The 12,918-nt window shown below is 39.0% G+C and overlaps 2 protein-coding genes across 3 annotated transcripts; both read right to left on the reverse strand.

Moving 5' to 3' along the window:
• Positions 1–135: 135 nt before the first annotated feature.
• On the reverse strand, positions 136–3,543 carry LOC122969771 (tektin-B1-like). Its single transcript, XM_044335744.1, has 9 exons — positions 3,417–3,543; positions 3,093–3,261; positions 2,388–2,513; positions 2,000–2,205; positions 1,525–1,777; positions 1,039–1,146; positions 756–899; positions 551–630; positions 136–433 (listed from the first exon to the last, which is right to left on the reverse strand). The coding sequence occupies exons 1-9, from the start codon at positions 3,419–3,421 to the stop codon at positions 229–231; spliced, it is 1,296 nt and encodes a 431-aa protein (XP_044191679.1). The 5' UTR covers positions 3,422–3,543; the 3' UTR covers positions 136–228.
• A 643-nt stretch (positions 3,544–4,186) lies between these two features.
• Positions 4,187–12,557, reverse strand: LOC122969768 (nuclear pore complex protein Nup153-like). Of its 2 annotated transcripts, none has more exons than XM_044335740.1 (6): positions 11,697–12,557; positions 10,923–11,046; positions 7,333–7,914; positions 6,980–7,171; positions 5,553–5,741; positions 4,187–4,817 (listed from the first exon to the last, which is right to left on the reverse strand). In XM_044335740.1, exons 1-6 carry the CDS (start codon positions 12,534–12,536, stop codon positions 4,714–4,716), a joined length of 2,031 nt encoding a protein of 676 aa, XP_044191675.1. In that variant the 5' UTR covers positions 12,537–12,557; the 3' UTR covers positions 4,187–4,713. The 2 variants fall into 2 exon arrangements, with proteins under 2 accessions (XP_044191675.1, XP_044191676.1); XM_044335741.1 differs by having other exon boundaries at positions 5,579–5,741; positions 11,697–12,556.
• Positions 12,558–12,918: the final 361 nt, after the last annotated feature.

Below are 12,918 nucleotides of genomic sequence, written 5' to 3' on the forward strand. Positions count from 1 at the left end.
TATTTTCTAAAATGTTGTGTTAAGTTCTGCATGTAGTCAATAGCACATATACATTTTGTACTGTATGTATCTTTTAAAAAGTCCAACTGAAAACACTCAGAGGTTCAGTCCATATAAATTCTAGACACGCCAACATCATTTTGCTTTGAATTTATTCAGTTTTGCAACACCAGATGGAAAAGACTACAGGGCTGCCTTCAGTAAAGTGCTAATGCACTCTCCTAGGCTCTACTGTAAGTGGGCGACGAGGGTGCAGCAGCCTGCGGCTGTGCGGAGCTGAGGCTTGTTGGCGAGGACCACAGTGGTGTCAAGAGCAGGCAGGAAGCTCTGGTGCAGGTTCAGACACTTCTGCTGCACACCCAAGGCATGAGCATTTTTGGCCAGTTCATCTTCCACAACCTTCAGGCGCCTGCATTTGAGCTCCGTGTCCTGCCTAATGAGGTTTAACATTAAAATAAGCACATTCAGGAAGAAGACAGTCAAAATATTTAAATGCAGGACAGGAGGTGACAGGCTGCAGAGAGGTGAAACTGTGAATGGACAGACTTACAGAATGCGCTTCAACACTGGTTGAAGTCCAGCTACCATCTTTGCCAGGTCGTGTTTCTCCAGTGTGAGGCTGATGTAGGGCTGGGGGAGGAACAGAAAAAGAGGTTAAAGCCATTATGTTTCCATGGTGACAACAACAGAGATGAATGACATTTAAGGCTTTATGTGGCTCTGACTGTAACCACATCATATCTTAACTATCCCACCTGGTCCACACAGAGCTCTCGTCTTGGCCTCTGGTTGAGGATGTCCAGGCGATGAGTGGTCTGGTGCAGCTTGGATTCACAGTTCCTGATCTGACCCGCCAGCTTCTGCGAGTCCTTGGTCAGATCCGAAATCTCATCCTTGACCTGGAATTTAGAGTAAAAATAATTTGTGAACATCAACAAACAATTATTTTGTGGATGGTCGACTAATGATTTAGAAAACAGAACATTCAAAACAAAGAGTCATCCAAATTGTGATGTAACTACAATCCTGTGGACTGACCTGCTTCCTCTCCCAGATCATTGTATCCTGGACTCTGCTCATGTTATTGATCTTCTTCCTCAGGGCGTCATCTGTGCTGCGGCGCTGGCGGTCTTGGGCATTTTTTAACTGTAATGGTCAGACATTAATGCAAAGATAAAAGAGAAATGAAATAAAGTTTGATCAATCTGTATAATACAGTAGTTATTGTTTTTGAAGTTATATGTTTTAATCATATTTTAGTTTTTTCTCTCAACCCCTCAAGGCTGCACTGGAAGTTACTGCATACATAATAAAAGGGGCATAGATTTTAAAGAACCGATAAAATGTTGATTAGACATAATGTCCATTAATGCAAAAACTAGAAAAATAAGGGTTAAAATAATGTATACACTTTTACTGACAGGAGCTTTATACAAAATGTACACAAACTTAATATTAAGCTTAAGCCTAGTCTTCAGGCAAGCTGTATCTATTTGTATGGAAGTATGGTTGGTGTTGTCTTACGTTGGCCAGTGTGAACCGCAGGTTCCCCCTGAAGGCAGAAGACTCCTTGATCAGGCGCTCAGCCGCCACCTTCAGGTCCCTGCAGTGGGACAGCCACTTGTCATAGCTCACATGATTGGGCTTGTATTGACCAGCAGGCAGCCGGGAGCTCGGGGTGTTGCATTCATGGGCGATGCATTTGGTGGTGAGTTTGATGGCATCACGTTTATCTTGAAAATCAGCCAGCAGCTGAGAGCGAATATCCTTCAGAGAGCTGGCAGAAGTAGATTTTAGATCAAGTTAAAATGTACAAAATGTGGGAACATAATTTGCTCTTTTACCAGGAATTGCAGAGATCTATCCTTCAAATAACAATGAACATAATGTGGGCAGGAAGTACAGGAGAATGCTTTAAATTAAGGAGCGATTATAACTTTCAGCATCCTGAAATTAAAACAGAATAATTCAGAAATAAATCAGACTATGTCTGTCTGACCTCAGTTTGTTCAGCAGGATGCAGATCTGCTTCTGGAGCAGTTCTCTGATCTCATTGGTCAGCTGTTCTTCCTTCTTTAGCTCGGTCTGGACACGGTCCTGCAGCAGAAGTTCTGCTTTCAGACTGTTAATGAGCGCCACACAGTCGCCCATGAGCTGACTGTACAACTGCTTCTCCTGGAGACGGCCCTCAGCTGTGTCTTTCACCTGCACATGGGGAGCACATGAGAGCAGTGTTGGGGACAGAATTGATGTTTTAAATCAGAGAAGATACTGTTGAGCTTCTGCAGTTACTCTTAAACTCTCTTACAGTGTTCTCTTTCCTCCTTTTGCAGGTAACTTTCAAGTATTTAGGTTTATGTACAGTATGTGTGACAGCACATGTGTACCTGCTCCACAGCAGTGATCTCTCGGTCCACTTGGCTGATGCTCTCGGAGATCTGGGCCTGCCACTGGCTGACCTCGTTATGGCGAGAGCTGAGATGCCTCATGGTGCTACGAGTGGCCGAAGGGATCTACGTAAATAAAGACATTCACAATTAATTACATGTAAACACTGGATTGAATTACAGCCTCATAAATACACTGTATTCTCTTCAAATGTTTCTCACTTTGCAAAAGACTTACTGACTGTTTTGGTCACACAGACACAGGAATATGAGTCAATATATATAAAAAATATAATATATGAAGTAGAGCTGGGCAATATATTGATATTATATCAATATAATGTGATATGAGACCAGATATCGTCTTAAGATTTTGGATATCGTAATATCGTGATATGGCATAAGTGTTGTCTTTTCCAGGTTTAAAGGCTGCATTACAGTAAAGTGATGTCATTTTCTGAACTTACCAGACTTTTCTAGCCATTCTATTATTTACCATTATCCACTTAGTCATTATATCCACATTACTGATGATTATTCATCAAAAATCTCATTGTGTAAATATTTTGTGAAAGCACCAATAATCATTCCTACAATAATACTGCAATGTCGATATTGAGGTGTTTGGTCAAAAATAAAATGACATTTGATTTTGTCTAATATAAAGTATAAAACACAGTGTTAGGATCAGCTAATGTTACTTACCCGTGAAATGTCATCACCCAGGGTGCAGACGAGCTCTTCATCAAGCTTCAGTGCTTTGTTCATCTGAAGCTGTGGTCTGCTGCCCACTAGGCTGGTGTTGTTTGACAGCGGAGGCAGAGTGAATCTGACCTCCGACCTCAGCTGGTCCTCTTTTAGTGCACGATGTTGCCTAACAGAGTGACAAAAGGTTTATAATGTAATTAAACTGATCTTGATTTCTTCCATGTGATTTTGTTTTGACTGGAATGCCGGTTTGTGAATGAGTTTAAATCTTTGTTTTTTAATAAAGACTGCATGAAAACAAAACTGAAGCGAGTTACTCACCACATTTTTGGTTATTTCAATGAAAGAACTTGAAAAACGTCGAATGACCAGCTGCTGAAACACTTGCTCTCAGTTCAAGTGACAGAATAAAACTGAGGTCTGTGTTAAACAGGGATTCATTTGTGGAATCTGTTCACTGTGACATCAGCGCCCGGAAGTTTGACAATCAGCTCATTTGCATAAATAAGAATTAAGAATCCTCACACATTCTCTATGGAAATACCAATATTTATCTATAAATACATATTTAATTACACCTTATCATTTAGTAAATAACGATGTAGTAATCACAATATAACTACAAATAATAATTGTCATTCATCTACCTTAAATTTACGTAAAATCATAATTATTTGGGGGGTATTTTAGCTTTCATAAGACAGGAAGCAGTAGAGATGCATAGAGGAAGTGAGAGGGAGAGAGAGAGGGGTGTGACAATATTAAGCCTCAGATATATTTTCTGTTATTTTGACACACAGCATCAAACACTTGGTTATGAAGTGAATTTCTTTGCTTGTGTAAAGAGAATAAAATTGCCATTAAAACAAAGAGTACTGAAAGGTGAACCAAACATGCCTCATTTCTTAGCAGAAATAGATTCCTCACTCACCTCTGTTAAACCATAAGGTCCATAAGATTGCTGGACATGTATAGTTTTTTTTTTCTCTCCACAAATCACTAATTCTATATTATGATATCTGATTTTTGCCTCATGTATACAGTATGTGCCTCTGTCCTTTTTTGTTTGTTTCCCTTTTTTTCTTTTCTTACTACTATTAAGTTTTACTATTTTATTGCCTGTTTGTATGCTTGTCTTGATATTTATATTTAACCTAACATTTATTGACCACCTGTTTGTACAACTGTTCTGACCCTGTGTATGTTGGATGGTAAATGTCTGAACCACAAGGCCTCCCCATAAGCAATACTCTTAAAAAGTAATTTTAAAAGTAATTCTATTACAAAAAGTCATGCCTAAAGTCTAGCAGACATTTGCCAGTGATGAAAATATAGATATGACTGTCTTGCTTGTTTTTCATGTCGAGCAGGGGTCTTTGCTTGATTGTTGTTTTCTAAGTCAGCGTCATTGTTCAGTCAACAGTTTTTTTTCATGTGAAATTCCTGTGTAAATGGTCTCACGTTGACGTCTCTGGTCTACATGTGAAAGCCTCTGAAAACGTCAGCCCAGCCTACAAGTTGAAAACCTGCCCCAGTGTTTGTCAAGTCGAGACCTTCCAGGATTTATTTCAGCCTTCAGTGGGGATGTGGTTGAGTCGAATGCAAATCTACTTTCTAGTCAAGTCCACAGGGCTCTACTTTCTGCGTTGCACTGCTGTCTTGATCTTGTGTCCGGCAATCGTTTGCTGTCCAGCAGGAGAGGCTGTGAAGGATTTAGTTGACCTGGAAGAGCAAAGACATTATTAATCACAAACACTGCCATCAGTAACAACTGTCAAATGAGTGATTATTGGCTTATGGGTAATTATTAGTCAACATCAATTTTCACAGATGTTTAAGCATAATTTAAAAAAAAGCCAGGAATAGCTCACTAATACATTGAAAGGTGATATGGTGAAATGATCCTGAAGTACAATGACACATGTTGCACATAGGCTAATTATGGCTAAAAGAAAAATTACTAGTATGACAATGCTACAGTCCCATTTATTTGATTGGGCATGATTATTTTGGACAATTGCTAGTTTCTGAAAAACACAGGAAAATTTGACACTTTATTAAACATATCTAACAAAGAAACAACTACTGTGTTAAATTACTGGGGTCAAATATTTTTTGTCTAATTAACTGGTCTCCAAAAACTTAAGAGCTTTAAAAACTTTTTAGGTAGCTGAGCATCAGTTACAGCAGTGAAGTGTTTTTGTTCATTCTCATTCTTTTACAGTGAGTTAAGATATAGATGCATATATATAAATCTATCAATTAAAAAGGAAATACAAAAAGGTGAAGAACAACTTCAGAGCTTTTTAAAATCCAAACATGCATAAAGTGCTTTCTGTCACTGCAAATATCGAGTCAACATATTTAGTATTCTACCCTGTGTCTTTTCTATGACTGGGCCTGAAGCTGGAACACATCTATGTTTTGGTGTGCACATATTAGTCAAAAAATACTTGCATGTAAACTGAGAAGGTGCAACATACCCAATAAGGAATGTATGGGGCTGTGGGAAGTTGAATCCACCCCCAGGTGTTCCTGCCTGGGGAGCAATGGAGGGATCTGTTCGGAAAGTAAGCACTTCTAAGCTGCTGAGGGTGCTGTTCGAGGGTCTGACTCCGCTGGCTCCTCCAAACTGAAAGTCTCCACCTGAGAAAAATATGGTAAATTTACATGTTAAATTTGGAAATAAAAAGAAGTAAAAATAGAATAAGACAGATGAAACTGGAGAGTAAAAGTTACAGTGCAGTGTAAGATATGAACCCTCAAATTTGGTTTAATAAAAGGCAGTGGCAAACAGAAAAGTATTCAGCTGTGATTTAAAAAAGCTGAGAGTTGCAGCAGACCTGCAGTTTTCTGGGAGTTTGTTCCAGATATGTGGAGCATAAAAACTGAACACTGCTTCTCTATGTTTAGTTTTTATTCCATGGACAGAAAGCAGACGTGCCCAAGATGACCTGAGAGGTCTAGATGGTTCATAATGTAGCAGCAGATCAGAAATGTATTTTGGCCCTAAACCATTCAGTTTATGTTTATCAACCAGTGCTTTATTAACCAACAGCAGTATTTTAAATTCAATTCTTTGACAGACATGAAGCCTGTGTAAAGATCTGAGAAAAGGAGTGATATGAACCAATTTCTTTTTCTTAGTGAGGACTCAAGCAGCAGCGTTCTGAATCAGCTGCAGCTGTCTGATCGATTTTTTAGGGAGACCTGTGAAGACACCCTTACAGTAGTTGAGTCTGCTGAAGATAAATGCATGGACAAGTTTTTCCAAATCCTGATGAGACATAAAGTCCATTAATTCTTGATATATTCTTTATGTGATAGTAGGCTGACTTTGTAATTGTCTTAATGTGGCTGTTGAAATTCAGGTCTGAGTCCATGACTACACCAAGATTTCTGGCTTGGTTTGTGGTTTTTAACATTATCGATTGAAGCTGAGCCTGACTTTTAATTGTTCTTCCTTGGCTCCAAAACAATTACTTCAGTTTTATCTTTGTTAAATTGAAGAACATTTTTGTACATTGAATCTTTGATTTTTTCAGTGCACTTACTCAGTGCTTGTATTGGACCATAGTCCCCTGGTGATATGGTTATGTAAATTTGTGCATCATCTGCATAACTGTGGTAACACATTTCGTTGTTTTCAATAATCTGTGCCAGTGGGAGCATGTAGGTGTTGAACAGAAGAGGCCCCAGAATGGAGCCTTGGGGAACTCTGCAAACTCTGTCATTGTCCACTCAGATGTGTAATTAACTACAGACACAAAGTAGTCCCTGATGTTGATTGATGTATACAAAAATGTGAGTAACATTTGGCTTTTGAAATCATTTACTATTAACATGCTTGTTGCAAAAACCTAAAGGTTTGTCATTTTTGTTACCTTTGGGCTCCACTTTAGCTCCAGGTTTGGCTGCCTGACAGGCAACACACTGTACATCAGCAGCCTTATTCTGTAGAAGACAGACGTCACAATCCCAGGAACCCTCTTCCTTCTTGAATTTGTCACCCAACCCAAACACTGGAGCACTGCTGTCTGAAGAAGTGGCTCCATCTGAAGGTTCTGCTGATGCTCCTGTAGTGTTGATAAGATAAGAAAGATGCTTCACTACACAAAAAATAACTTAAGATAGATTTAGTCACTTAAACTGTTAATAAATCTTTAATTAAAAAGGAGAATCCAACATTCAGCTGTTTGTACACTAGAAAATATTATCAAGGTCGTACTCTTCTTACCTGGTTTAGCGCTCATGCAGGCCACACACTTTGTATCCTCTGCCTTGTTCTGTACCATACATGTATCACATTCCCATGCACCTTCGGGTTTTTTGAACTTGTCTCCAAATCCAATAAACCCTGTAGTGATGGCGGCTGTGGGGTTGGATACAGTCTTAACAGCTGAGAAGGAAGAGGGAGGAGTCAGTGAGGGCTTAAGCCCTGTCCCAGGCTTGGCCGTTTCGCAGGCCACACACTTTACTGCATCAGGTTTGTTTAGAACAAGACATGTATCACAGTCCCAGGTTCCTGCAGGTTTAGAGAACATTGTGCCAAAACTTGTGGTGGACGTGCTGTTCATGCTGCTGCTCTCCTGCCCAACTGAGGGCTGGGGGTTCATACAGCAAACACACTTTGTGTCTGATGACTTGTTCTGCACCAAACAGACATCACAGCTCCAGCGTGCTGGCGCCTTAAACAAGTCACCAAAGCCCGTTGAAGAGGAGAGGGTGGAGGTGGTGGAGGGCGCAGTGAATTGCATAGAGGTCTGCTGGGGAGCATCGTCGGGACTTGGGGAAGTTCGAGCAACGGGAGAGGCAAAGCCTGAAGAGACCAAGAGAGATTAAAACAATAAACTCCAGATTAAATCTTGAAAAAATGTAACGTCATGACATAAAAACATAAAACAGAATATATAGAGGATAATGACAATGGTGAGGTGTCTCCGTCTGTAGTGTGGGATGCGTGTAAGGCCGTGATGACAGGGAAGCTAATAGCCAAATCAGCATATTTAAAAAAGATGAGACAGCTACAACTTGACACATTAAAATCAGATTTAAAAAGGCTAGAAAGAGAACATAAAGATAAATTGGAAGAGGACATATATCAGGAAATAAAAAGAAAGAGGGCAGAAATAAATGAGATTTATTTAAATAAAGGAGATCCAAAAAAAACCCTGTTGTTTACAAAACAAAGATATTACGAAGTGGGGGGTAAGTCAACAAAATTGCTGGCATATAAACCAAAAAAACAGCAGGCAAAAAATAACATTTACAAAATAAGAGACCCGCATACAAGATCAACAGTGGACAAGACAGAGGAAATACAAAAATGCTTTGAAACTTATTATAAAAACCTATATGCTCAACCGAAAGCTAGCAATAAAACCTAGATGGATCAATTTTTGGAGAACTTAAATTTACCAAATGTAACAGAAGAGCAGAATGAGGCTTTAACTGTTGAAATTACAGAAGAGGAAGTTAATAAAGCAATCTCAAATCTTAAGGTCAACAAGTCCCCGGGTGCAGACGGATATACGGCAGAATGGTACAGAATATTTAAGGTAACATTAATCCCACTTCTGCGGAAGGCATTTAACTGGGTGTTGAAGAAGGGGGAAATTCCTCACTCATGGAGAGAAGTCATCATCTCTGTAATTCTGAAGGAGGGAAAGGATGAGCAGGGATGCTCCAGTTATAGGCATATTACCGTCCTCAACCAAGATTATAGATTGTTTACAGCCATTTTAGCACGACTATTAGAAAAAATTCTGCCAGAGATAATACATTTAGACCAGATGGGATTCATAAAACAAAGACAGACGCAAGACAATATCAGGCGCACCCTACATGTCATGCAACATGTAATTAAAAAATAGAGACGGTAGTGGTGGGAATAGATGCGGAAAAAGCTTTTGATTCAGTGGGGTGGGACTTCCTATATAAAGTGCTGGAGCGGTTCAATTTTCATAAGACATTTATTAAAGTCATAAAGGCCCTGTATAATAAACCAACAGCTAGGATCAGGATCAATGGGAGTCTTTCAAAGTTTTTCACACTAGGCTGTCGTCAAGGTTGCTCAGCGAGTCCTCTTCTCTTTGCTATATTGTTGGAACCTCTAAGCAATTGGATAAAATACAATGAAAATATTACAGGTGTAGATATAGGGGGAAGGGTACAAAAGATAGCTCTATTTGCAGATGACATATTAATGTATTTAACAAGCCCAGATACGTCCTTCCCTGCACTTATGACAACCCTCACAGATTATGGTAATTTATCAGGCTATAAAATAAATATACAAAAAACTCAGGTTATTACTTTCAACTATAGACCAGGCCAAGCGATTAGGGACAATTACAAGATTAATTGGGAATCAAAATCATTAAAATATTTGGGAGTTAAATCTACCTCAAGACTTAGGACAATTGAAGTCCATCAACTACGATCCATTGTTCAGTAGAATTAAATCAGATATTAACAGGTGGAATCTGATACCATACATGGGCATTACACAAAAAGTGGAGGTGATAAAAATTAACATACTGCCGAGGATTCTGTACCTGTTCCAGAGTTTACCAGTGGAGTTAAAAGAAGATGAATTTAGGGAATGGAATAAAACGATCTCTAGATACATTTGGCAGTGGAAAAGACCGAGGATCAGGTACAGAACGCTGCAGTTACCCAAAAACAAAGGAGGGTTAGGACTTCCATGCCTGAAAAGCTACTACCAAGCAGCACAAATAAAAACAATGTTGAATATATACAATCCTTACTACTCAGCGAGATGGAAAGAGATAGAGGCCAGCACAACAGATGGGGTCCCAATACAGGCTATAATAGGGGACAATAACCTGAGAAAGCACATTAGAGAAGGGACAAACCCATGGTTGGATATATCACTGAAGATCTGGTTCAAATTAATCACGGAAAACGACTTGAAAACTCAAAGTAGATTATTAAGATGGATTGGATTTGATTCTGAATTCATGCCAAATAGAATAGATAAGAGTTTTAAAAATTAGGAGAGGGGACCTACAATATTCTTGGAGCTCTTAAGAAAGAAGAAAATTAAAAGTTAGTTTGAGGTCTTATACTTGGGGATACTGGACGTAGATTTAACAAGATTTTGGGACAAATATATTTACAGAACAATGCTGATTGCAAGTAAAAAAGCGATTACCAGAAAGTGGTTGAAGAATGAGGTACCTAAGGTCGAGGACTGGGTTGAGGTTATGCACAATATATATGGGATGGAAAAGTTAACTTTCTCTGTGAGACTGGAGATGGACAGATTTGAAAGAATTTGGGAAAATTTGTTAGAGTACATAAAACCAATTAGATGAGACTTTATCTGAGATGTACATCATGGGAACAACGACCCCTAGTTCATATTCCGTTGCTACAGATGTTGAGAGGTTCTGTTTCTTTTCTTTTTATTTTATTCTATTTCACAATATCTGCAATATCGATGACATGGTAGAACACTGTTAATTCAACTGGCCATGAGGTATGGGAGATTGTGAATAACTGTCGTGCTCTGGACATGTGTATATGCGTCCATGTATATATATAGCTATAGGTATATGAATAATATATTTTATATTTTATTTTATCCTACTTTTCCTCTTGATATGTATGAGTAGGCACAGTTATTCTCTATCTGGATCCAAAGTAAAAGACTAAGGAAGACTGTCATGTTTAATTTAATAATATTGTAATATTGGGAATAGAGAAAAGTCATTGTGTACCAGTTGTAAGCAGAATGTATGTTTAAATGGTAAATAAAAAGAAAATTAAAAAAAACAAAACAAACATAAAACAGCTTCTAACCAGGTGCTTTGAGAAGATCCAGCATGCTGCCCTGCTTCAGGGTCTTGGCTGGTTTAAAGGGTCCTTCAAAATCTTCTGTGCTTTTGCCTGACTTTGTTAAAGGTGCACTAAAAGTAAATCCAGCCTACAAAAAAGAAAATATAATAATTATCATCAGTATATAACAAGCATGAATGTCACTGCAAGCTTATTTTCAAGAGAGAAATGTGAACCATTACACATTTCTGTCACTTCTGGAACAGTTCAGACTGACAGCGACATGAGATAAGTCAATGTGGGATATCAATTTGAATGCATCCAGGGCTCTAAACTATTTTCCTCAGTGTCCCACAACTTCCTCAAATTCTAATTTCAACTGTCCAAGACTTAACAATCATTGTCCCAAATTGAAGTTCTTTATTTTTCATTCTACATAATAAATTTAGTTTAATAACTGTTTCAGTAACTCGCATCACTTCATTGACTCACTCTGGTCTGCCATGGTAGTTCTGCTAGCTGTTCCCTGCTCTTATATCTGAATAAAAAATTTAAATTACCCAAGGTGTTTGGTCACAACCCAGTTTTCATTATTCTTTTAGTAATTGGTTGAGTTACATCTTCTTTATTTCTAACTGTTTGATCAATAAATCCATCAATGCAAACAAATGCAGTGCAAATGCAAACTTATTTCTGATTCATATATAGCAATGGAAATTTACATACACACACTTTGAACATATCTCATAGTAAACACCTAATTGGATCATGTTCAACACTGTCAGTCTCAATAACCACCTCTCCAAAAAAGGCGACATCTTCTTCATCTTTATAGTCTGCAGAATCTGCAGTGGTGCCACCAGCTGGTCGACATTTCTGGGCAAAATGTCCTTTTTGTTTGCATTTATGACATTCTGAATCTTTGACGGGGCAATCTTTCCTCTGGTTCTCGGTTGCATTTCCACATCGTCCACAATCCGTAGCTCTGTTTTTATTTTCGGGCTTGACCTGTGAGCTGTAGGTTTCTCCTTTTGTGCCTCTCTGGGCCTCTGACTGCTTCTCATTTATGCTGCCATGTATTGGCTGCTGCTTCTTTATTTCCTCACTGTGACACACTGTGGCTATAGTTTTGACTAATGTGAGTTCAGGATCCAACTGCAATGACTCAGACAGTTTGATATCTCTTAGGCCAACAACAATCCTGTCTCTGATCAGGTCTTCTCTTACATCTCCAAATGCACAATGCTCAGCTAGTCTATGGACAGCAGTAATAAATGCTTCAGCACTTTCTCCTGGCTCTTGATTGCGCCCGTTGAACCTTGCACGCTCAAAAATAATGTTCCTTTTGTTCGCACAGTGTTTCCCAAAAGCCTGTTTCACATCCTCATAAGATTTTCTCTGATTCTCATTTAAGGGCAAGACATTCAATATGTCCTCAGCTTCGTCCCCAAGAGTGTACATCAGTGTATTTACTTGACATTCTTGTGTCTTTTTATCCAGGCTTGATGCTACTCTGAAGCGCTCGAAACGTCTTATCCACTTCGGCCATTCATTTGCATTATTAAAATCAAACTTGTCTGGTGGGATCAGCAGCACACTGTTAGACGGAGCTGCGGCTGCTTGTGTTGGCTGACTCATCTTTTTACTTTCACTTTTCTGTTTTATTAAAATACGTTATTAATTTGACGTACTTATTTACGTTTGTCTGACTTACCCACAGCCTCACACGCCTGTTTCTTATACTTCAGCTGGAGTCAGCTGGAGTCACTCTCACCTGACTGATTTGTTTTATGGTTGGTCAACAGTTTCTGTTTCCTTGCCTCGGCGACACAGCCCGTTTAGCCCGTTTAGCTCCTCGCTAATTCTTCTTCACACAGGAGGACTTGAAGTCAACTGTCTCATGGAGGCGCATCCTTCTCCTCCCCTTACATGACTTCAGGTAACTTTTCAATACTTAATTCTGACACCATGTTACGTTATCATCCATAACAACGAAGCAGAGACTGACGTTCAAGACTTT

The sequence above is a fragment of the Thunnus albacares genome, chromosome 19, assembly GCF_914725855.1.
Source record: "Thunnus albacares chromosome 19, fThuAlb1.1, whole genome shotgun sequence".
Lineage (NCBI taxonomy): Eukaryota > Metazoa > Chordata > Actinopteri > Scombriformes > Scombridae > Thunnus > Thunnus albacares.

What these genes read in the sequence shown, in the direction of transcription:
- LOC122969771 (XM_044335744.1), bottom strand. An exon ending in TGGGTGATGACATTTCACGG is followed by an intron (nt 2,514 to 3,092) that starts GTAAGTAACATT and finishes TTATTTACGTAG; the next exon opens with ATCCCTTCGGCCACTCGTAG. An exon ending in AGATCACTGCTGTGGAGCAG is followed by an intron (nt 2,206 to 2,387) that starts GTACACATGTGC and finishes CCCCATGTGCAG; the next exon opens with GTGAAAGACACAGCTGAGGG.
- LOC122969768 (XM_044335740.1), bottom strand. Translation starts at nt 12,536, where the DNA reads ATGAGTCAGCCAACACAAGCAGCCGCAGCTCCGTCTAACAGTGTGCTG. An exon ending in GGATCTTCTCAAAGCACCTG is followed by an intron (nt 7,915 to 10,922) that starts GTTAGAAGCTGT and finishes TGGTCTCTTCAG; the next exon opens with GCTTTGCCTCTCCCGTTGCT. An exon ending in TGCACCTTCTCAGTTTACAT is followed by an intron (nt 4,818 to 5,552) that starts GCAAGTATTTTT and finishes TTGCTCTTCCAG; the next exon opens with GTCAACTAAATCCTTCACAG.